At 40.4% G+C, this 21449-nt stretch overlaps 2 protein-coding genes and 1 long non-coding RNA gene across 58 annotated transcripts in view; 1 reads left to right on the plus strand and 2 right to left on the minus strand.

The window, feature by feature from the left end:
- The window catches only part of CUL2 (cullin 2), an 84788-nt gene extending 78792 nt beyond the window's left edge, over nt 1–5996 (minus strand). For 6 of the 27 annotated variants that reach the window (XR_015279412.1, XR_015279411.1, XR_015279410.1 and 3 more), the window contains exons 1-2: nt 5160–5778; nt 2149–2287 (exon numbers count right to left, since the gene is read on the minus strand). Coding sequence is in view for 12 of the 27 variants with exons in the window: in XM_086863663.1 (XP_086719789.1) it covers nt 2149–2267 (119 nt within the window). In the remaining 15 variants the exon portion in view is untranslated. Of the gene's footprint in view, nt 1–2148; nt 2288–4292; nt 4898–4950; nt 5105–5159 lie in introns of those variants that run through there. The other 21 variants (XR_015279390.1, XR_015279391.1, XR_015279393.1 and 18 more) reach the window with 11 other exon arrangements.
- Nucleotides 5997–6042: 46 nt separating this feature from the next.
- LOC111924080 (uncharacterized) lies at nt 6043–16956 on the minus strand. 2 transcript variants are annotated; one of them, XR_015279450.1, is made up of 4 exons: nt 16616–16956; nt 13821–13914; nt 13190–13229; nt 6043–11310 (listed from the first exon to the last, which is right to left on the minus strand). It is a non-coding gene; the product is annotated as an uncharacterized LOC111924080 (long non-coding RNA). The 2 variants fall into 2 exon arrangements; XR_015279449.1 differs by having other exon boundaries at nt 13139–13229.
- Nucleotides 16957–16981: 25 nt separating this feature from the next.
- CREM (cAMP responsive element modulator) overlaps nt 16982–21449 on the plus strand; it is a 36076-nt gene continuing 31608 nt past the window's right edge. For 8 of the 29 annotated variants that reach the window (XM_086863792.1, XM_086863801.1, XM_086863878.1 and 5 more), the window contains exon 1: nt 17030–17266. The gene's annotated coding sequence lies outside the window, so the exon portion shown is untranslated. Of the gene's footprint in view, nt 17267–20058; nt 20160–21449 lie in introns of all 29 variants that reach the window. The other 21 variants (XM_086863833.1, XM_086863818.1, XM_086863898.1 and 18 more) reach the window with 11 other exon arrangements.

Here is a 21449-nt window from a genome sequence, read left to right on the forward strand (position 1 = left end):
TTCTTAGAATACACTGATGCCAACTGAAACAGTGATTGTTTGCTGTTTCTTATCCTTTGTATCACTGCATTGACTATATAGTACAAAAATCAACTGATACTATAATCAATGAAATAACCTGTATGAGTTTTATTGAAACAGTCCAAATAATTTGCCATCTTTCTATTGTGCTGATTAAGCAATAAGAAAAGTAAGAGTTAATAGAACGTTTCCTTTAAGAGAGAATAAAAAGTTAACAAAGAATAAGATGATGCATTTTTTAAACGCCAATTTTTTTTTAAAAAAATATTTTTAATAGTTTTGTCTTCTTTATGAATAAAACACAGAAAAAGCTTTTATTCCAGCTGTACAAAACTACCAGTTCCACCAAGTTGCTGAATACTCATTGAGCAGCTTGTGTTAAAACACAGTTTGGTTACAGGAACCAGAAGTACTAAACAACCAACATTCTAGCTGGAAGTTACACAAACTCCTTGGGCCATTCAGCCACAGACAAATCAAAAGGCTCAAGCCTGTGCCAAATCAGGCACTAATAGTACCACTTTCCAATGAATGTAATTAAAAGATGATAGTAAGTAAGGTCTTAAGAATTACATGCCAAATGATTATTCCAAGATTGCTTCCTGAGTCTGCTATTCAAAAGCAATCCTTTTCTGATGTTCAATCAACTGGACTAAATCCCAAAAGAGGATCAACAGCAGACTTGTGTGCAAGGTCTCCACATAAGAAGTTGTAAGCAAAACAGCGTGACAAGAGGAATCAATGCAATATCTAATGCAACAATTATTATTTTATATTTAAATCTATTTTAGATGCCCTTGTTTAAATGTTTAAAGTTTTAAGCTACAGAATTTAACCACTTGATAAAGACTGAATTATGTAATCCTCAAAAACTGCTTAGAATGACTGCAGAACAACTTCTTAGCATTTAAAGACCCACCTAACTGATTCAAACATTTTTTAAATTCTAGAATAACTTGAACCTGACTTCAGTACAATGTGGCAAGTCATGCCCCTAGAAATTAAATAAAAAATTTTAAAATGAAAGAGCTCTTAAAGATTATTATACCACAAGAAGTCTCCACAAGAACTACAAGTTATGTACATATACACATGCACATACTCAAAACACAGGCACTTGGGAAAGCAATTCTGAGAAATAGTTAACAGGTTCAGAATGATATGAGACTTTAGAGTCAAGCTCCTGCACACAGAATAAGCTTATGTCGTAAAAACTTATGCATAAGGATCTTCTCAGGTGCTTCTTTTGTCACCCACAAGAATTAACAAATCAATAAATAAGTCTAAACAATTTTCCTCCTCATAATTAAACCAAACTGTGTCTCATCCCTGCAGAACAGGCACAAAGCCTCCTAAAATTCTCCAATTACTCACCACGATGTAATGGCTAATGAATATATCTAGACACAAGGTACAGTATAACTGGTTAGAAATGCTAAACTTCTTTTAAAAGAAATTCACTGAAACTAAAATCTTGTAAAATATTACAGGTCAATTTTACATGTAAAACACAAAACTTTCCACTACACTGTATGTACAGCTGTGACTTGAACAGCAAGACCATATGAATGCAGAAAGAGCAGATATTTTTAAACATAGCTTAACTGTCACAAGTAATGAGGCAATAACAGTGGAGGGAAAGGAAGAAGGCTTTTTAATAAATCCTTGCTGTAGAAATGTCTACTATGGTAGTTATCCATACAGTTAGAAATGCAAAGAAGGGGGAGAAATCTTTACACAGAACAACCTCATCATCCCCCACATCCCAAATTTAAAGATGTGCACACTGTCTTGGGTATTTCCCCTGCTACACACAAAGACTTAAATACACAGGACAACCTCACTGTCAGAATAGGGGACATGCAATACCTGTAAGAACAGCTTTAGCATAAGCTAAGCATTAGAGCTACCAAAAGTGACTAAAACTGAGACCAGTTTACTTTTTATCAGCATGGTGATTTTTCACATGAAATACTTCCCAAATATGTAGAATTTCCATCCCTTTCAACTTATTCAAAGTCCTAATAACAGGTACAGTCTAACAAGCTGCTCAAGATCACTTAGGTTTACTCTGTCCTAAACACATCACACAAACACATTATGTCAAATTTTTCATTTAAAGGATACGAGAAGCGATCGTTCCACGTTGCTCTTTCAACATAATCCAACATAACAACAGCTTTAATCGTTGTTAGAAGTTTGTTCCATGTTTCATCGAAGTCAACTACTCGTGGTTTCAAGGACATTGTGGGGCTTTAGTGTTAATCTGTAGAACAATTAAACATATCAGACAACAGGGCATAATCATTAAAAAAAATACACTTCCTTCGAATTTTTCAATTTAAACTTTGTACAGTGTCGCACCACTATGATAAAGCAATACAAAGAACACCACCCCCTCCAACAGGAAGCTCACAATCCCTCATTTTTAATGGTTTGGAATGGAACATTAATGTTGCACGAGTAGACTACAATATAACACAAATTAATCTAACAGCATCATGCTCTGTGAAATTTATTATCTCACCAACTACTCATTTAACAGTGTCACATGAAAAAAAACAACTTTTCTGGAAATTTTGATTTCCTCATTTTTATTCAAAGACTTATTTAACTGTATCTAAGGAAATTTGGGGTAAGAAGAACAAACTAAATAGTTACCAAGTATCTGAAATTCCTACTGCCAGTTTGTAGCCAATGCTCACCTCAGGCTTTCATGAGACATTTTCAATATTGTATTTGTAAAGCCACAAAACCCTACAGCTTTGATCAGGATGTGAAAAAGAAAACACAGAGCAACATGCAGAGCTTTTGCAGCTTACTGCACTATTCAATATGATGAACAGTGAGATCTTTCAAGTAAGACATGACTTGAAAATACAGAAGCTGTGTTAGTAATTTAATATCAAAAATACCAAAAGAGATTTATTGCAAAAAAACCCCACTCGACATTAAATTATCTAAATAAAACTAGGGAAAAAGTAAGGTGATTTTAAAAAGACACTGTGAAGGCCTCTTGTTTCCACTAGTCTCTGTCCTATGCACCTAATCTGGAAAGGACCTGATGTGTAACATTCCATGCACAAAGCAGGTCTGGTTCCTGCTCAGAAACACAACATTGTAAGACTACAATAGAAAGTGGAAAGAATACTTCTATTTCCATTTCAAACAGATGGACAAGTGACTCTTGTCTTTCCAAATTTTCAAGGTCAGAAGGGAAAGTAGAAAGCTAGTGACACACTTTGAGCACAAGAGGCAGACCTCTGCAAGGGAAAGAATCAGATATCATGCTAAAAAACTATTTAGCAACCAGCTTACTACCTTAAGCACTACTAGCTCTTACAGGATATATCACTTCTCAGCTTAAGAAAAAAGCAATAAAATCAGATGCAACTTTTAGCATGCATGCTTACAACCCACCCCCCTAACTAACCAAGGCCCTCAACTGCTATAAATGTTGGCATATTTGTAACATGGTTATTAATTCAATCCATATGTCAGCAGGAGCTTACACAGAAAAATCAGTGAAAAGTGACAAAACAAAGACCCATCAAAGAAAGTAAGCAGAAGAACACACTGATGTATGTTTCACAGAAACATGAACCTCAGCAGAGGCAGACAACAGCTTGCTTCCAGGAGGACAGAGGGGTAAGTGGTAATCTTCAAAAAAACCTAATACATCCCTCTTCTGGAAAACGCAAGAGCATTTCCAGCTGACCCCAAGAAAAAATAATCATGGTCCACAGAAGACAATAAGAATCATAGTAAGTGCTTGTGGTAATGAAGCTGTACTTGTGCTATATTAGATGTTGCTCACACAGCAATCAAGGTAAAAGAGCCCTTTCTTCAAAGACAAGCAAAACCGAGGTGAAGAAGGAAGGGCAAAGAAAAAGTCCTCCCCACTTCAATGCGGACATTAATTTATTAAATCTCAATGTCATTAATCAGTACCATTGTGTTCAAGATGATTAAAACCTAATACTAGGTAAAGCATCCACATGGTCATCCAAGTATAGATTAAGATAACTATTATTTGGCATTCTCTTACAACTTCCATGGAAATATGAATTTAAATGTGTTTTACAGACATTTGAACAAAATGGTGTAACTTTGACTGTAAGACACTGGGCTTTTTGGGGTATGCTGTGCTCCAGTGTCACAAGCTCGCCAACTTCGATTGTTAAATGTATTATATTGATCACAGTAAGAACTATAGCAGGGCAGAATATCTACCCCAGGGTTTAGACTATTCAGGGGGTGGGAAGCCATACCTGTTTGATAAGCCCTAAGGTAAACAGATGTTACTGAAACATATTTACCCAGCAGGATAATAAAACGATGCCGCCTCCATCGCCTCATTCTTTAAAACATACTGTTGTCATACTGCATATATTTGTTCAGATTAATAAACACAGCATTCTGTCCAGCATCAAAGGACGCCCCAAATTTCCAAGCTTATTTCCAAGCTATTCAACCACTTCGATATGCAGCATTACAAGCCCGTGGTGGGTGCGCAGCAACAGGCAGGAGCACTCGCGTCAAACAGGTGATCAGTGCTGCCCGCCCCCGCCCCGCTCTCCACCTTCTCCCTCCACCAAAACAAAAGCGAAACTGGCTGAGGATGCAGCCAGCGGATAATGAGCGGCCCCGCCGGAGAGGCCGCACCGCGCCCTCCCCGCGGGGCAAGGGCAGGAGCCGGGGCAGGACGCAGCGGGCGGGCGCTGCCGCGCAGACACCGCCGGGGGATGGGAGCCCGGGCCGGGGGCAGCGGCGGGGCCGGGGCCGGACGGAAGGCAGGGCCCGATCGCCCTCGCGCACACCCGGCGGGGTCGGGACCGCCACCTCCCCGCGAGCACGGCGCTCCCTCCCCTCAGCGCGGCGGGCGGACCGGGCCGGACCGGGCCGAGCTGGGCCGGGCGAGGGCGTTACCTGGCGGCCCGGGGCCCGAGTCAGCGACCCCCGCCCGGCCTCCCTCGCTCCTGCCCTCGGCCGCGGTCGCTGCCCCGCTCCGTCCTCACAGCGCTGCCATTACCCAAAGCCGCTCGCGCCCCGCCCCTCCTCCGGCGCCGCCACTGCCGGGGTCGGGGCGCGGCCCCGCGGCCTCGCTCGGTGCTGCTACCGCCTCGCCGCCGGCTCACCCGCGGCACCGCCGCCCCCGGGTTCTCTCCGTCGGCCTCTGCCCGATGGCCGCAGGATGAGCTGGGGCCGACGAGTCCCGGCGCTCCGTCACTTTCCGATCGCACCCACCCCCGCCAGAGCAGCGGGGTTTGGTACAGCCCGCACTGTACGGCGAGCGCGGGCGGCCGCACTTCCCAGCGGCGGGTCGTCGCCGCGCACGCGTCACTCCTCCTCCATGGCGGGACCGTTCCCATCCCGCGCCTTCACGACATGGAGTCGCGGAGGGCGGGCGGGACGTGTCGGGACAGGGACTGGAACAGGAACCGCCCTCTCCCCCGGGCGCGGCGTTCCCGGGGCTCATGTGAGGAGGTCGCCGTTACCTCTGAAGGTGGAAGTGTCCCAGTCCCGCCGCCGGCCCCCAACAGGGAATTTCCCCAGCTTCCAGCAATCCGCTCCGGTGCGGGACGCTCCGGGCAGTGCCCCGGCCCCGGCTGCCTCGGCAGAGCGCCTTCGTCCCCTTGGGGACCTTGGCAGAAAGGGGCAACACAAAGTTGTTGGCTGGAAGTCACAAAGTAGAGTCGCTGTGGAGACCAAGTAGCCGGGCGTGCTCACGTGTCCCGGGCGCACGTGCGCGCTGTGGGAGCCCCTGGGCATCGCGTCCCCCTGCGGACACCGCGCCTGGGCTCACCGCGCTCGCAGCTGAACGAACGAGTTCTTTTAAAAAAAGGCTAAAAAATAGGGATTCATTTAGAGCACATGGTGCAGCGCTCGGTAGGAGACAATAGTATTCTGGAAAACAGACATTTCTTTCTGAAAAATCTCTACTGTTCAAACTACTCAAAAACTCATGTCAAAATAATTTCTTTCCCTGTTTTCACATTCTTAAAAACGAGATTCACTTAATAAATTATAAAAATAATTTAATATAAACAAAAGACAATTAGGAGACAAAAGAAATAAAGCAAAGGGTTAAAACGGCCGGGTGCCCTGGCGCCTTGCCAGGAACACACCTGGTATTTCGGGGAACTCTTTTATCCCCCCATGTTGTGAAGGATTAATGCATATTCAAAGCGTCCCCTCCCTGGTTCCGCCTTCATGTTTTTGTACAATTTTAATTTTCTGCTGGTTAGCATTTATTTTTGCTGGTCATCATTGTTCTAGCTGATGAGCATTATTTTGGAGTTTGGTTTCCTTTCTTTTGCACATGGTCACTTGTTGATAACAGTCCGGGCCCCTCATCCTTCCCCTGAGGGCAGCTGGTCTTCATATCTTCCGCTGATAACAGTTTGGGCTCTATTGTTCTCCTGATAACAGCTTGGGCCCCAGTGTCCTTGCCCTCTGGGGTTTCTTTGCCTTGTACCTAGGAAATCTTTTTAAACCTAAGACTTGTTAGCAAAAAAGTACATACATAGCTAAAAAGTATTTAATATATAATATTCATCTGCGAAAGCCAGTATCACAATACAAATTTATAACAACATTAAGCCCTTGCCCATTTTATTTCCAGTGCTTGTAACTTTATCATTAAGCCTTAATGCTTTCCTTTGTGTTCTCTTTCAAAATTATTTTTATTGGCTCCTTCTAGGCATTTTAAACACCACTTCAACTTTCTCTGTTTTCACCCTAAACCCTTTTATTTTTCTATTCTGCTAGCTTAAAGCTCTTCTGTTTGCTGTGGGGGAGGTAGGTTGTAACTTCAAACTCTTAGGTGCTTGTTATTTTCTGGAAGTGTTGGATTATATCTGTGGCACTTTCTCCTTTTTTTAAGGGCTGAAGGATCTTTTTAAGTGGTAGTGTTAGTCACAAGTTTATGACTTAAACTCTTAGAAGTTATAATATATGCTGGCACAATTCAATTATGCTGTTTAACCAAGCTATGTGAATGTATTAATTGTACAAGATCAGATATCACAAGTTATACGGCCAATAATGAAAAACAACCTTATCTGTACACTACCCAAACATTACACATTTTCTAAGTTTTTATTATATGAAGAAGTTTAGTCCTAAGTTAACTGTTAAAAACTAGAAACACAGATACAGGAAGGCAGGTATTTTCAAAACTAATAATTTAGGGTGTTCAGCATGGGAGAATCATGTATTAATTTTCTAAAATTATGAATATTCACAGTTAGCACAGACTTAATTACGTACCAAATCCTCAGCTATTCTGCACACTGTTCTAGAAGACTGCAGTTAAAGAAGCAAATTAGGGAGTCACAATTCAGAGGAGAACATGAACATTTGTTACTGCTTTTATGTAAGGTATTTAAAAATTGTTCTTGGATTTAAATGTATTTAAGAAATAACAATTCCTACTTAAGTCACAACTTTAAAACCTGGATATCCTTTTCATCAAGTTTCTTTGTCAACTGACAAGTTGAAACTGTCAACTCTGAAAACACAGAATGGGGTATTGTAGGAGTCTGAAATGAGCAAGCTGTGAGCATTACTCTGTGTTGCTGAGGTCATCTCACCAAAACTTCCAAAAGAACTTCCAGAAGAACAAAGGTTCTCATGCAGTCTAATAAGAAATAATTATATCTGCCAAGAGCAAGACTAAAACTTGTGCGTATGCACCAATGCTTTATGTGAGTGGATACAAGATTTATGCATCAGTGAGTTCAGTTCAGTGTTAGCTGTGTGGTGGGGCTGCTCCTACCTGCTGAAACCCAGATGTTGATCATCTGAATTAACCTGCTGTGCAGACATGCACAAGACAGCCAGAAATGCAAGTTGCCATTTGACAAAGCGTGACAAAGTAATGGTGTCCTCAGCTACCTCAGTCGTGTCTTGACGCATTTCATGATAGAAGCAGATGTGCAGACCTGCTTTAAATCCTGCTTGACCAATGCTTAGTGTTGTCTTTCAGCAGGTGTAGATAGCAGAGACACAGATGGGGACAGATAGAAATTCTGCAAGTTTTTGTAGGATAGTCCTACAGAGAAGTCAACTTCTTCCCAGTAAATTCTTACCAGTTCTTTATGTATTGTTGATTACAGTAGTGAGTGGCAGAGGTTATTTTCTACTAAATGCATATGCCACCTTAAAATTTTGACAATACATCCACAAATTCATGTTTCTTTGATTACATCTGCTACAAGTCTGCTCACTGTCCCAATCAGTATTGCAGTATTTCCTGAGTTCCCCCATTGTTTACATGCATTTATTTTCTCTCATCTGCTATTTGTTTCTATCTGTTTGCATTTACTTGTTTTCTCTTATGTAATTATTTTCGAAGGAGCTGTCTATTTTTTTTTATGTTTATGCTACATCTAACACTATATTATTCTGCTACAGAACTAGGAATCCCATGGCCCTATGGTAATACAAACACTATATTAAATGTGCCACTATACCACTTGCTGCTTTATTTAAAAGCTGGTTTAGACTGCAGTCTGAACTGACAGTGAGTATCCACATTCGCCCACCACCACCATTTCATTTGCAAATGCTTACTATCTGCACATGTTACTATCTGCTCTTCTTATCTTTGATTTAAACCCCTATTTTTTGAGTAACATATTCCTTAGGCTTTTTCATGGAGAAAATGAGAATATTGAATGGATTATTTATGTTATATTCAATTTATACTAGATGAGTTAGTCTACATTATAGATGCAGGTAATAATACTAAAATTTTTTTCAAATAGTATTTTGCTTCTGAAAACAAGATAAATTATAGATGCAGGAACGGACTTTTATTTCATTATAGCTATTTTTAATCTAGACTTTTATTGTGGGTATTTGTCTTTCATGTGGTAATGTGCAAAATATATGCATAAACTGAACAAATCTTTTGTGATTATAAAAATACACAGTAATTAAGTAGTGTTCTTGTAGATTATTTTAAGTTTATGAAAAATTTAAAATGTGTGATTATTTAATCTTCTTTAACCCCTTTAATTTTCATTAAGAAGCAGACACTCACTGCACTCTGGCCACAAGATGGCAGCGCTGAATAGATAAAAAATAGTTCAAGAGTTTCAACTTGCATAACCTCCAATAAAACTAGCAAAACCCACGGCTCTTTGTCCATGAAACAGGAAAAATAACGAAAGTTGAACTCCACCAAACAACATTTATTAGTTAGCCATCAATTGTTTTGTTCAACTCTCGGATTTATTCTATCCTTCCCCAGGACTGCTTGGAAAAAAATTTGCAAATGTCATTTTCCCCTATCTATTACTAAAAAGGGGCACCGATTTATTTTCGTGTCATTGTAGCTAAAAAGTTAAATTATCTGTCTGAGCAATATTAGTTTTTTTTTCTATTTTATTGCCAAAAACATTGCTAAAAATATTCTGCAACATTATTGACAAGCAAAATTGTGTATTTAGAACTTGTATTTAGAGATCAGTGTGCTGTCAAGACTTTATGATGCAGTAAATGAGCCTACTTACAGGAATTTTCAGATATTAAACAGCTTTATATATGAGGTTATATATGTGAGGTATATAGCTCATATATATATGTAAATGGTTATAAATACTGTGAAGTACATGTTGTGAGGAAGGTGTTATACAAGTAAAAGATTTTGGAGCTTTTCTGTGTTCATTTTACAAGGTTGTAAATCCTTCCTGTTCACTAAGTGAAACAGATGCCGATGGCTCAGGTACTTGCTATGGGCTGGGTGAAGCAGATATAACAATTTACCAACAAACAAGCAACCTGGCATATAAGAGGCTTCAGTGTTCCTATTTATCATGTTGTTTATCTAAGCATTTGGAAAAAGAATACAAAAAGCTTCTAAAGAAGCTATTAGATTGCTTTATTTTCTGAATTGTTAAAAATGAAGGAGTCCTGTCTGAGTCATCATGTGGTTTGGTTTGAGTTAATTACTGGGATTTTGCTTTCAGGTTTAATTTGAATATGAAACTACCCCTGAAATTTACTCTAGTAAATAACCTAGTTTGTAGTTTTCATGCTTTAGCATATATGCAAAAAATCCCAAAGCTGGTATGAGTCAGGGAAGCATGGTGACAGAGCTGAGGACATGGAACTGTTCAAACATCATCACTTATCCCTGCTGGTGGAAATGAGAGGGAGGGACAGAGCCATGAGATGATGCTGCACACAAGGGAAGGGAAGATGCAGTTCCAAGAAAGTTCAGTTGCTTCTACCAGGTCATGAGCAAGGAATATATTTGTTTATAGTACCAGCAATGAACCAAACAATATTATTCTAAATTTATCTTCTTCCCTTTTGATTCAGAAATTATGCAATTGTCTTCGGAAAGTGGTTCGAGTCTTTTTTTAGCAGTGCCTTTTAATAAAAGGCTCATAGATCATGTGCACCATTGTACTATTGCTTTTAAAAATCATAGTGAAATAATTCTGTCATGGAGATGCTGTAACACAGTAAAAAGACACTGCTCAATACTTCAAGACCTGTGCCCAGTTCTGGGCCTATCACTTCAAAAAAGACATTGAGGTGCTGGAGCATATCTGGAGAAGAGGAATGAAGCTGGTGAAATGTACAGAAAATAAGTCATATGAGGATGCAGCTGGAGGAGCAGGGGGTGTTTAGCCTTGAGGAATCTCAGGAGAGACCTTATTCCTCTCTACAACTCCTTGAAAGGAGATTGTAGCAAGGTGGGGGTTAATCTCTTTCCCCAGGCAATCTGAGACAGAATGAGAGGAAGTGACCTCAAGCTGCGACTGGAGATGTTCAGGCTGGACATCTGGAGGAATTTCTTCACTCAAAGGGTTGTCAGCCATTGGAACAGGCTGCCCAGGGAGGTGGTGCAGTCATCATCCTGGGAGGTGTTCAAGAAACAACTGGATGTGGTACTTAGTGCTGTGGTTTATTTGACAAGGTGGTGTTCAGCCAAAGGTTTGACTCGGTTTCCTTGGAGGTCTTTTCCAACTTCAATGATTTTACAATCCTATCATTTTACGAGCAGATACTGTGAGAGGAAGGCAGCTGCTGCTTTTTGTTTGCTAGGCACAATGTTTTGGAGAAAATAGTCATGTAAATCTTGAGTTGTTCTACCACTATACTAAAAATGTAAACCCCAGCATACATCTCTATGACATCTGTGTGTGCAGTATGTATAAGTACACATACAGAAGGAACAAAAACACTTGAACTTGGTGACTGCAGAACCTCTAGTGATGATGACTCTTAGGCAGCACAACTTAATTTTGATACAAGGTTGAATTTGCAGACCTGTTGTTTCCGGGAAAAAAAAAAAAAAAAAGAAAAAAAAAAAAGGAAAAAGAGCAAATAGTATCTGTCTCCACTAAAATATGATAAATGGGAAATGTCTAGTGCTGATTTCTAAAATGTCATTTTCTAAATTAAAGTAGGCATCATTCCATTTCCTTGGGTTTTCTTGAGAAATTATTTTATAAAAGTATATATATTTGTCTCTCAGATAATACAGTAAAACACATATTTCATACTTAATGGAGATGGAAAACTCCTGTAATGTGCAAAAGTGCTAGACAAATAGAATGAGAAGAAACAGCTCATAAATAAACCAGCTGGCAAAACAGAATCATCAAAGAGATAAATTCGTTGAGCTAGCATTTGATGAAGATATAACCTTTTCAGAAAAATATGTCTCCTTAGCCATTTATCTGTATCCCTGGTAGATTAAGAACTAACAATTCTTGACATGAAAGAAATACAGAAGGCCTCTCACATAAACACATTGCAAATTCTCTCACATAAACACATTTCAAATAGCCTGATAATCTTGTGTTATACAGAATACTCTTCCATTTAGATATTTCTCAGTTGCACCTAATCCTTCTTTTTATAGCTCCCAGACACCTTTACCTTGCTCCATTTAATCAGCAGCTCTTGCTTTTCATTTTATATTCTGTATTCTTGGTCTTCAGTGTCATTTACAACCACTTACCACCAACAAAACGATCTGCTTCCCCATCAAAACCAGCCTACAGCTGCTAGAAAATCTAGTCTACAGCAACAGTGTTAACCAAATGCAGATTTATTAAAAAATATTTTTTCAATGAATATTTTTAATAAATATGAACTCTTTGTATGAGTTTGCCTTTTACTGCATTATTTGAATGTTTGATGTCATTCACCTTTCTGTGAGGTAGTTCCTCAACATCCTATTAGTGCTGGCCACATTCCTGCACTGGCTCACTGTGCCTTACAGGATACATCTTTTTCAAGGCACAAGTATATGTCAACTGTTTAGAAGACCCATACTCCTGTAGTACAGTGTATTCACATTCAACTACAAACTGTTTTCTGTGTGCTTCTTTTAACACAGCCTATTCAGAAAACTTTTAATAGTAAAGTCTTATGTATTTAAATTATAAATACAACTTAAGCAGTTGTTTGAAAATTTAATATTCATACTACAGGTATAAAATAATGCTTTATACAAACCTGGTACTTTTTACCTGAAAAGTTCAAAGATCTCTACAAACAGCAATAAATTGTAAATGGTTATAAATACTGCGAAGTACATGTTATGAGGAAGGTGTTATATAAGTAAAGTTCATTGTTCAGCAAAGGAAAAGAAAATTTCATGGAGTGGATCTAAGTTACCATTCTTTTTTTCTGCTGTAACAGAAATATCATGATGTATATATCTTGAAGTCACCAGTCAATCCTTTAAGCATATCAGATGCCTTACATTGTTCCCAAGTCAGAATATTATTTTCAGATTATAATAATTTGTCTCATGAAATGAATATGCAACAAATGAGTATGCAGCAATTTATACAAATGTCAAGTTATTTGTCAGACTTGACAGGTTTCTCCGCTGTTTTGTTTGTTCTGGCTCCAGTGTGTAGGGAGACAACAGTGCTGGAGACCTAACCTAGGACTGGTAAATTAGGAAATAGAGTCTGAATGCCATTAATTCTCCTCATTACTTACAAACACCAGGTATCTAATGACACATTCACAAATCACTTCAGCCATTTGTGTTGTTCAAGCAGTGATTAATAAAGTGATCACAGTTTAGCTGCTAGTGTACTCTGATTTGCTTTGCTATGTTTTGGTGCATCAGTACCTCCTTTCAAACTGCAGGACATACCAGACAGTAGCATATGAATTGGGATACCTGTTTCGTATTTCTAAACTTAAATTTCTTATCACAAATCCTAAAAAAGTAAAAAAAAAAAAAAAAAGCAATCAATCCATGTTAAAATTTTGTATTTCATCTTTGGAGTATAAAGTATTATTATAAACCCAAGAAAATAAAAACAATGATATTTTAAAAAATGCACCTAGAATAGTGCTTGATATCTCCTCCACCAATAATAACATCTAACCCTTCCAAATAAAGAAATCCTATTGTTTACATGACACAAGGCAAAGTAGAGCTAGCTGAGGTACTGCAAAGCCTCACAGCTGTTAGGCCAGGCTTCTCACTAAGCCAGGCCTAGGACTCCTCAAGGCTATTCCTTCCTGTGCTTCTCGATTATGCAACCCGCAGAAGTCAAGGTGGTGCCTTAGCAGAGCACTAATTTAGGCAGTATCGATTTTCAGAAGTTCCAGTGACAGGCAGCAGCAAATAATAAGAATCACAAGATCATCAATTTGCTCTTGTACTGCTTGTACTGTCACTCAGTGTTCACCTTAACACAGTTTAGGGAAGAAAACATTACAAAATATTTATAATTATACAGATGTGTAACTTTTAAAAAAAAAATCTATATACATTTGGAAAAAGATCTTTACAAAGCTTTTACCTTTTACAATACTGTCCAATGTTTATCTTTCTAAGGGTGTGCCATTTCTTTTTCTGTTTGTGAGACAATGGAAATCAATATTTTTCTCGCATTGCTAGGAGTTTATAAAAGAAAAGAATAGGTAAAATAAATTATTAGTCTTATATTTTATACTCACTGAAGTGTACTTCTTCCCTTACCTGTTCTCTGTTTCAAACTGATCAGGATTCTGTTGCAGCATGCAGATATTGGCTACTTCCGACTTTCATCACATTTACAAAATAAATTGTGAAATCAGTGGCTGTGCGTTGACAGCACTTTCCTGTGACCACTCTGCAAGATCTGCACTTGTCCCTCTATTTCCTTGCAGGCAGTGAATGAGCAGAGGTAGGGTTATTCAATGATCAGCTAAAATTGGAGTGGTCCATGAGGAGACCTGGGGTGAAATTATTGATCAGTAAGTATCAGTATTATTTCAAATAGGATAATACCAGTCTATTTTTCTGTCAGTTTTACCTGTATTGTCTTCAGATGTCTGGATTCTAATTAAAGAGAAATTGACAACTAAGCTAGGTAGCATATCCATTTTGCTGTCATTGTTTATTCCAAGACAATCCATGAACTTTTTTACAAGAAAACTAAACAGGTGTTTCATAACTAAAATGCATTAAATTCTTTCAATCCCCTTAAAAAAAATCTATTTAAAAGATAGCAGCTGTGAGACCTATATGTAGAATCAGTTATCTGAAAATTACACAGATAGCATTCCTACTGATGTAATGTGCATTGGTGAAGTATTTGTGTTCTCTGCAAAGAGGACCATGTTTCTTTTGGTGCCAAATGAAGTAGCTCCAACCCCCTGCTCATCTATTACCCTCCCTGGTTAAGGTAGTACTTCTTTCTGTGTGATGGTGCAGTAGATCAGACTTAAGAATTGATCCGGATTTAAAGAAACTTATTGGCTCTGCCCACCAAAGTTAAAAAAAAAAAAAAAAAGATGTTTTGAGTTAGAAAAGATGACTCAGGCAGTCATTCTGATGGCAGCAAAGAATCTGGATTTCAAGTTTACGTTCTTACATAAATTATGAAAATCATGACAAATCCTGACTTGCGTGGCCTTATGGATTGCTTTTGGTCTCAGTGTTTGAGATTAAATGGGTTCTCACCCAGGCATTGATCCCAATTTAAAGAGAACTGTTTTTAGTTGAAGTGAGCACTTTTGTGGCACAGGTCAGTCTGGCCTCAGGCAAGAAACACAGTACCCCAGCCCTGCTGCAGTAAGAACATAACAGTTGCTTTTCATTCCCTTCCTCTTCCAGCCCACCAACTTCAGCGAGCTGCATCAAGAGCCAGACCTGGTTAGGCATCTTTGTATCGCCAAGGTCTAAGTCCCTCTGGCAGCTCACTTACTCCTCTGGTACACATCATTATGAGAAAAGCAGTATAAATAGTAATAAATTCTTAGTTAAACATTTCAAAGCTGTTTATGACTTACTTGAAAGCTAAAAAAAAAAACCTGCTTGTCCAAATCCAGGCCCTAAGAGTTCATGGAAATTCTCAGTTTGTTTACGGGTAATTCACTCCAGTGGTTTCCATTATTTAACACCCTCGTTTGAAATTTCTTCCTGTTTGTAATAAGACTTTTACCTTCAAAAATATTTTTGAGGTGCTGCTAATATCCTAAGTGACATTTTTGGCTTTTTGAGTATACAGGGCAAAACTGGAATTTCTTCCAAAGGTTTCAGCAGAGTAATTCTCAGTAGTTTAACACTTTCCTGTTCATTTGGTTATCTTACTATTTTAACAAATATTTTTAATTGACACAACATATCTTCTAATGGATGAGCATAACAATAGTGTATGTAATGGGTGAATTCTTAATTAATTATGGGAAGAGAAACTCCTATTTAAAAACCCAGAACAGACACAAAATATATATGTAACAAAGGGAGGGAAACAGAACTCAGAACAGGAAGGGGGTGTTTGATATCTCAGGAAAGGAAATGTACGATGAAAACAAAAAACTTGCACAAGCAATAGTGATAATTGAAGAATCTGTATTTTTTTCCACTGGATTATGAATTTGATGGCTATGATAAATAACTCCTTTGAAGCAAATTAAAGAACTAAATGCTTAAAGGCAAAACCTTTGCAAATAAATATGATTCATCTCTTATGAAGTCAGAGATAAGAGTTATTTGTTTTTTAAAAAAACACAGGAAATCCATACGCAGGTTCTCTCCATGCCATGAATAAGACTGAGTGTTTGACCTGTGTGGACCTATCACCAGTCCTGACACACACATCCTCCAATTCTTCAATCACAATGAGTTATGTGCAATTAACTTAGGTTTTTCATGTTTATTTACCACACTGAGTAGTTTCTCACAGTATTAAAAAAAAAAAACAAAAACAAACTAAAACATAAAAATGTGTAAATACATTACGTAACTTCAGAATATATGTGCAGTGATGTATAGACACCCAAGTTAAAATATATTTCAGTAGAATCCCTTTTTACACTACTTTGTAAAATACTGAGCAGCAATAACACATATGATGTTCAAACACCGCTAGTAACAAAGTTTATAGCTTACTCATGTATTTCATTTTAGTGTTACTAACCCTGAGTTGACGGGCCCTGTGCTCCCGGCAAAGGACGTGCTCACACCGACAGCACAAACCCAACATGACTCAGGATATTTGGACGTAATCCCGTGGCAGCGAACGGGGAAACACGCACGTCGCTCCCTCTTGTTGCCTCTTGGCAACTTCTGATTTCTTTAGCCAAATAAATGTAAAGTACTATGTCATACCATGAATGACCGATGTAAGGAACGTGCTTTTACTGAACAGATTCACACAACAACCTGCGGGCAACACCTCGGCGTGGCGGCCTCTGGGCCCTTTCCGCGTCCCTCAGGGCTCCGGCACCGCCCAGGGGACAACCGGGGGTTGTGTCGCGTCCCTTCCCTAGGTCAGCGCTGGGACAGCTGGGGCTGGACCCTGCGGGGGGCCCCAGCCAACCGCCCTTATCGGCGGGGCCCGGCCGGCGCGGCGAGCGCTGGGCACCGCCCCGCTATCGCACGCCCGGAGCGCGGCCCAGGGAGCGCGGCGGCCCCGCGGCTGCCCCGGCTGTTACCGGCCGCCCCCGCCCCCGGCAGCGCGGGGCCGCCCCGCCCGCACCGCGTCCCGCCCCGGCCAATGGGCGGCGCCGGCGGGGCCCCCGCGGCGGCGGTTGGTCAGCGCCGCGGCCGTTGCGCCCCGCGGCCGCTCGGCGCCGCCGCCCGCTCGCGGCTCCGCCTCCTGCCGCGGCCGCTGGCGCTGGGAGGCCCCACAGACGCCATTTCCTCGGCGCCCCCGCGGCGGCGCGGCTGCATCAGCGCTGACGTGAGGCCGACGTGCGGCTCCGCCCGGCTCGATCCCCCCCACCCCCTGTGACGGGGGCAGCACGTACAGGGCGGCGGGTGAGTGCGGGAGGGGCGGGGACACGTGTGCGCGCAGCCCGACCCCCCGCGGGCCGGGAGCGGGGCAGCGCGGAGGGCAGCGGGCGGCGCGGCGGGCAGGGCAGGGCAGGCGGGGGGCGCTGTGTCGCGCTTAGCTCAGCCCCGCCGCGGGAGCGCGCAGGAGGCGCCGGTGGAGCGTTCCCGTCGGCAGCCGGGAGCGCGCTGTGCTCGGGGACGGCCGCGCAGAGCCCGCACGGCGCTGTGGGGCGGCCCCGCATCCCGGCAGTTCCGGAAGGACTGCGCGGACCGCCGGCTCTATGCAGCCCGGGAACCACGGCTATCGCCGGGCTCCGGCAGGCGGTGGCACCAGCCCTTGCTCGGTGCACCGGCTCGGCTCGCCCGGCGTTGCGGCTCGGAGCGGGGGTAGAGCCTGCCCGCTGCGGGCAGAGCGCCCCGGACGGCCCGGCCAGGGGGAGCGGGGGTGCCCGGTGGCCTTTGCCCCTTAGTCCGTTACTCCCGGTTGTACCCTTGCCCACAGGGCTTTCGGAGCTGTGTCAGAACAAGTGGGGAGGGATCACAGTGGTCTTCATGAGTCCGAAGTCTTGCTTAAAACTTTGAGCATTTTGTCTGCATCCCCCACTGCTGCGATAGCATCATTATTGGTGCTGAGTGCAGCCGCGTGTTGAGCAATTCCACGGGAGCTCTGGCCTACCCAGGGGCTGGTTGGGCCCTTGTAGCGGGGAGCCGTGTGACCTCTCACAGCCGGCTCTGCACCGTCAGGATGGTTGAGGCGGCAGGTGCCGAGTGGCCAGATAGCGTTGCCTATGCTCAGAGTAATACCACGTTGGGGTTTTAACATTTTGGGGTTTAGTGTTCAGGGAAGAAAACAGGGAAATATTGAGAGTGTAGGAGACACAAGAAGCTTAGTGATGAAGCTCTGGTGATACTGAAAACTGAAAGTTTGTGCTTTCAAAATCGGGTCTGTTGTGCTGTTGCACATTTTACTTGACTGAATTCTGTGACCACCTTATCAGCTGGTGTCCTTCATGCCACCAGGGTGGTAAAAGAGTCATTACAGAGTTTATACTCTGTAACACAGTGCTCTTCTGAAACGAGTGCATTCTGACAGTTTCCACACTCACTGTGGGGCCATCAATAAATGCAAAACAGGTGTTTGTAAATTCACATTCTTGCTTTCTAGCAACTCCCCCTGTGAATAAAAGTCGTCAAAGAGGTTTGAAACAAGGGCTGAAACATATTTTTCAGCCCCTTACGATTGATTTCCTTTGTATCAAACCACCTTTGCAAGCAGTCCCTGATGTATAAAGGATGGTTGAAATAAAAAAGTTGTTTTTAAAAATGTCTCTGGGTATTTATTTAGATAGTCACACACTTCAAGTTATGTAAAATACTGTAGTAATCTGCTTTTGCAGTAAAATTTCACCAATTATATTATTAATTAATTATATTAGTTATTTAATAGGGATGCTATCCTCCATCTCTTAGCTATGGGCAAAAATATAAAAATTTCACCTCTTTAACTGTAAATTGCTTTGAATTTTCTAGGAAAAAAATTCTGGTTTCCTCTAGCTGATTCCATCTGTCAGATTTCTCCTGTCAGGGGTGGTTCATCTGATTGCAGTTGAAGAAGCTTTTGATTTCCACTGTATGCATTATCTTGATCAGTGTTTATCTGCTACTGGCCTGCTTTCCATTAGTCTCAGTGACTACAGTAAACATGAGCTTAGATATGTTGAAATGTTGCTAGTTGGGTAACAGTTAAACTTCCTGCCAGATCCTGAAGATCTCTTTGCAATGTTGTAGGAAGAAGCAGGTATCTTTGTTTACATTATGGAAAGCCATTTTTGTCCCCTTTTTATGTGAGTGTAGAGGTATAACTTGTTTATTAATTTGAAAATCCAGACTAGTATTTATTGTTCAGTCTTTGTAAGCAACTAAGATAAAAAATATAAAAAAAAATTGTAGTAGTACTGAGTATTAGACTAAAATGTGTATATAATTAGTCATACAATGAAGAAAAACATTGTATAATTCTAAGCAGGACCCAAGACCACCTACTTTAGACTATTTGCTTAGTTTTCCTTTAAAAATAAAAGGAAGGTAATGTAAACTTTTAAGTGTGATGTGTACTGCTACTGATAGACTTTTATAAAGGATTTTAAAGGCTTGATGGAAAATTGTTTTTATTTCTTGAAAACTTAAAAGCAATTAATATGTTAGAATTTTCTTGCAATGCTGACTGATTAGTGTGATACGAGTGGAAACTTTTCTGAATTGGATTAGTAATGGTTTCATGCCACAGTCTGCATTACTGATGTTTCAGAAAAAGCACAGTTATAATATTGCTCACTGTTTTTTCTGTGTATTTATTAAAAAGTTCGATGCATTCATGTTGACATGATACATAGTACAGGAAATAAAAACTCTGTATAATTCAGGTTATGAGAGTGCTCTGAAGACTGTGACAGGAGTCTGAAATCCAGGAGTTCCTTGGCATGCCTGGTCTTGAGCTGTGTACGAGCCCACATGACCTGGCTCAGCTCAGTGTGACTGTGCCACCGCTGACCCTGTCGGCTCAAATGACCGCAGCTGACCTGCTCCTGCCAGTTCAGTGATCCCATGGTTATGTCTATCGAAGGTTCCTAATCTCGTAACATGTCTGAATTGTGATACTAATGTGCTACAGTTTGTCTTAAGTCATCTTTCTCACTGAAATTTTATGCCAAGATAGCTCCTGTACCTTTTAAAATTACTCAAATACTTTTTTTTTTTTTTTTTTTTTTTTTTTTTAGGCTGTGATTGAATCTTTATATTTGGATGTGGTTTTAAGTCAAGTCACTATTTGGTCACAGAGGTTGTCAAAAAGAAGCAGGTTTGAACTTATTTAGGAAAGGTATTTTGCTGCGTTTCAGAGAAGTGATTGCTTTTTATGGCAAATTTTCAGACTTTACTCCACCCTGCAAAAGTTTTCAATTAAGCAATAATTTGTATTACAAATCAGAATATACACAATTCTAGATGGAAAATATATATGAATTCTAGAGTTTTCCATTTATATCATAAATCTTAATTATGTTTGTCAGTTCTTGTATACATGTATAGTTCTTGCTGTTGTTTTTCTAATTAAAGAATCAAAAAATATACCCCTTTCTCTGTATTCCATTTTGCAAAATAGGAGGAGTAACATTGTGTGATTTTCTGCTGCACTGATGTTTTTTTTGTAGCTTTTTGCTAACTTAGTGCAGCATTGCAGATGAAGAGTCTTGGGGAGAAAAATCCTGATAAATTAGTAGAAATAAGTACGTTTTTATGCTGTTCTGCAATCAGTGAGAAATTAAGCTAAAAATTAGTAACAAAATCTTTTCCATGATGAAAAATGGCTCTTTCTGGGTAAAAATTCTATGAAATGCATTCAGTGGGAAGAAAAGTACTTGCGTATTTTGTTGTTTGTTTTTGGTGTTTTTTTCAACAGTAGGTTTTCTGTGACGGATGGCTCTGGATGCAAAAATACTTCAGGGCCTTCAAAAAGTGAATTATTTCTGACTATATTCCTATCTTCAGGAAGAGATTACAATGAATATGTTGCCAGTACCTATGCATTAATCTTTCGTGGTGTGTGAGCTATTCTGAAGCTTATTCTTCATGAACCATATAGACCTTTCATATTTGACACTTCATGGGTGGCCCTTGTTTACAAAGGAAGAACTTTCTTTCCTACTTTATTATTGTTATTATATTGTACATATATAAAACAAGAATAGTTTAATTAAATAACATCTTCTTATAGAAACTTATGGTGAAAAGTGTGGTGACAACATTTTCCTCAGAGTTGTTAGACTTTGGTGAATTTCAGTAGATATTTAATAAAATTGTAGGTAAAGAGAAAGATAATTAGTCATAACTAGCAAGATAAAAATGTAGAAAAATTTTAGGTGTAAAATAGCTCCCTATGATTCTAATCTGAATTAATACTGGCATAGGGTACATAACTTCTCTGAGCAGAAATACTCGTGTTAACTAATTAAATATTGAATTGTTTTGCAGCTTGGCTACCTTTAGCTGTAGTACTGTTAAGTCTTGTCAGTACAGTACCATTGAAGGCATATGAGCTCGAAATATGCTTCTCTGCATCTTTTCATATTTTCATGCCTTTATTTTGGGCAAAAATTTGATTTTTAAAGAA

This window comes from Cyanistes caeruleus, chromosome 1 (genome assembly GCF_971803275.1).
Source record: "Cyanistes caeruleus chromosome 1, bCyaCae1.hap1.1, whole genome shotgun sequence".
Taxonomy (NCBI): Eukaryota; Metazoa; Chordata; class Aves; order Passeriformes; family Paridae; genus Cyanistes; species Cyanistes caeruleus.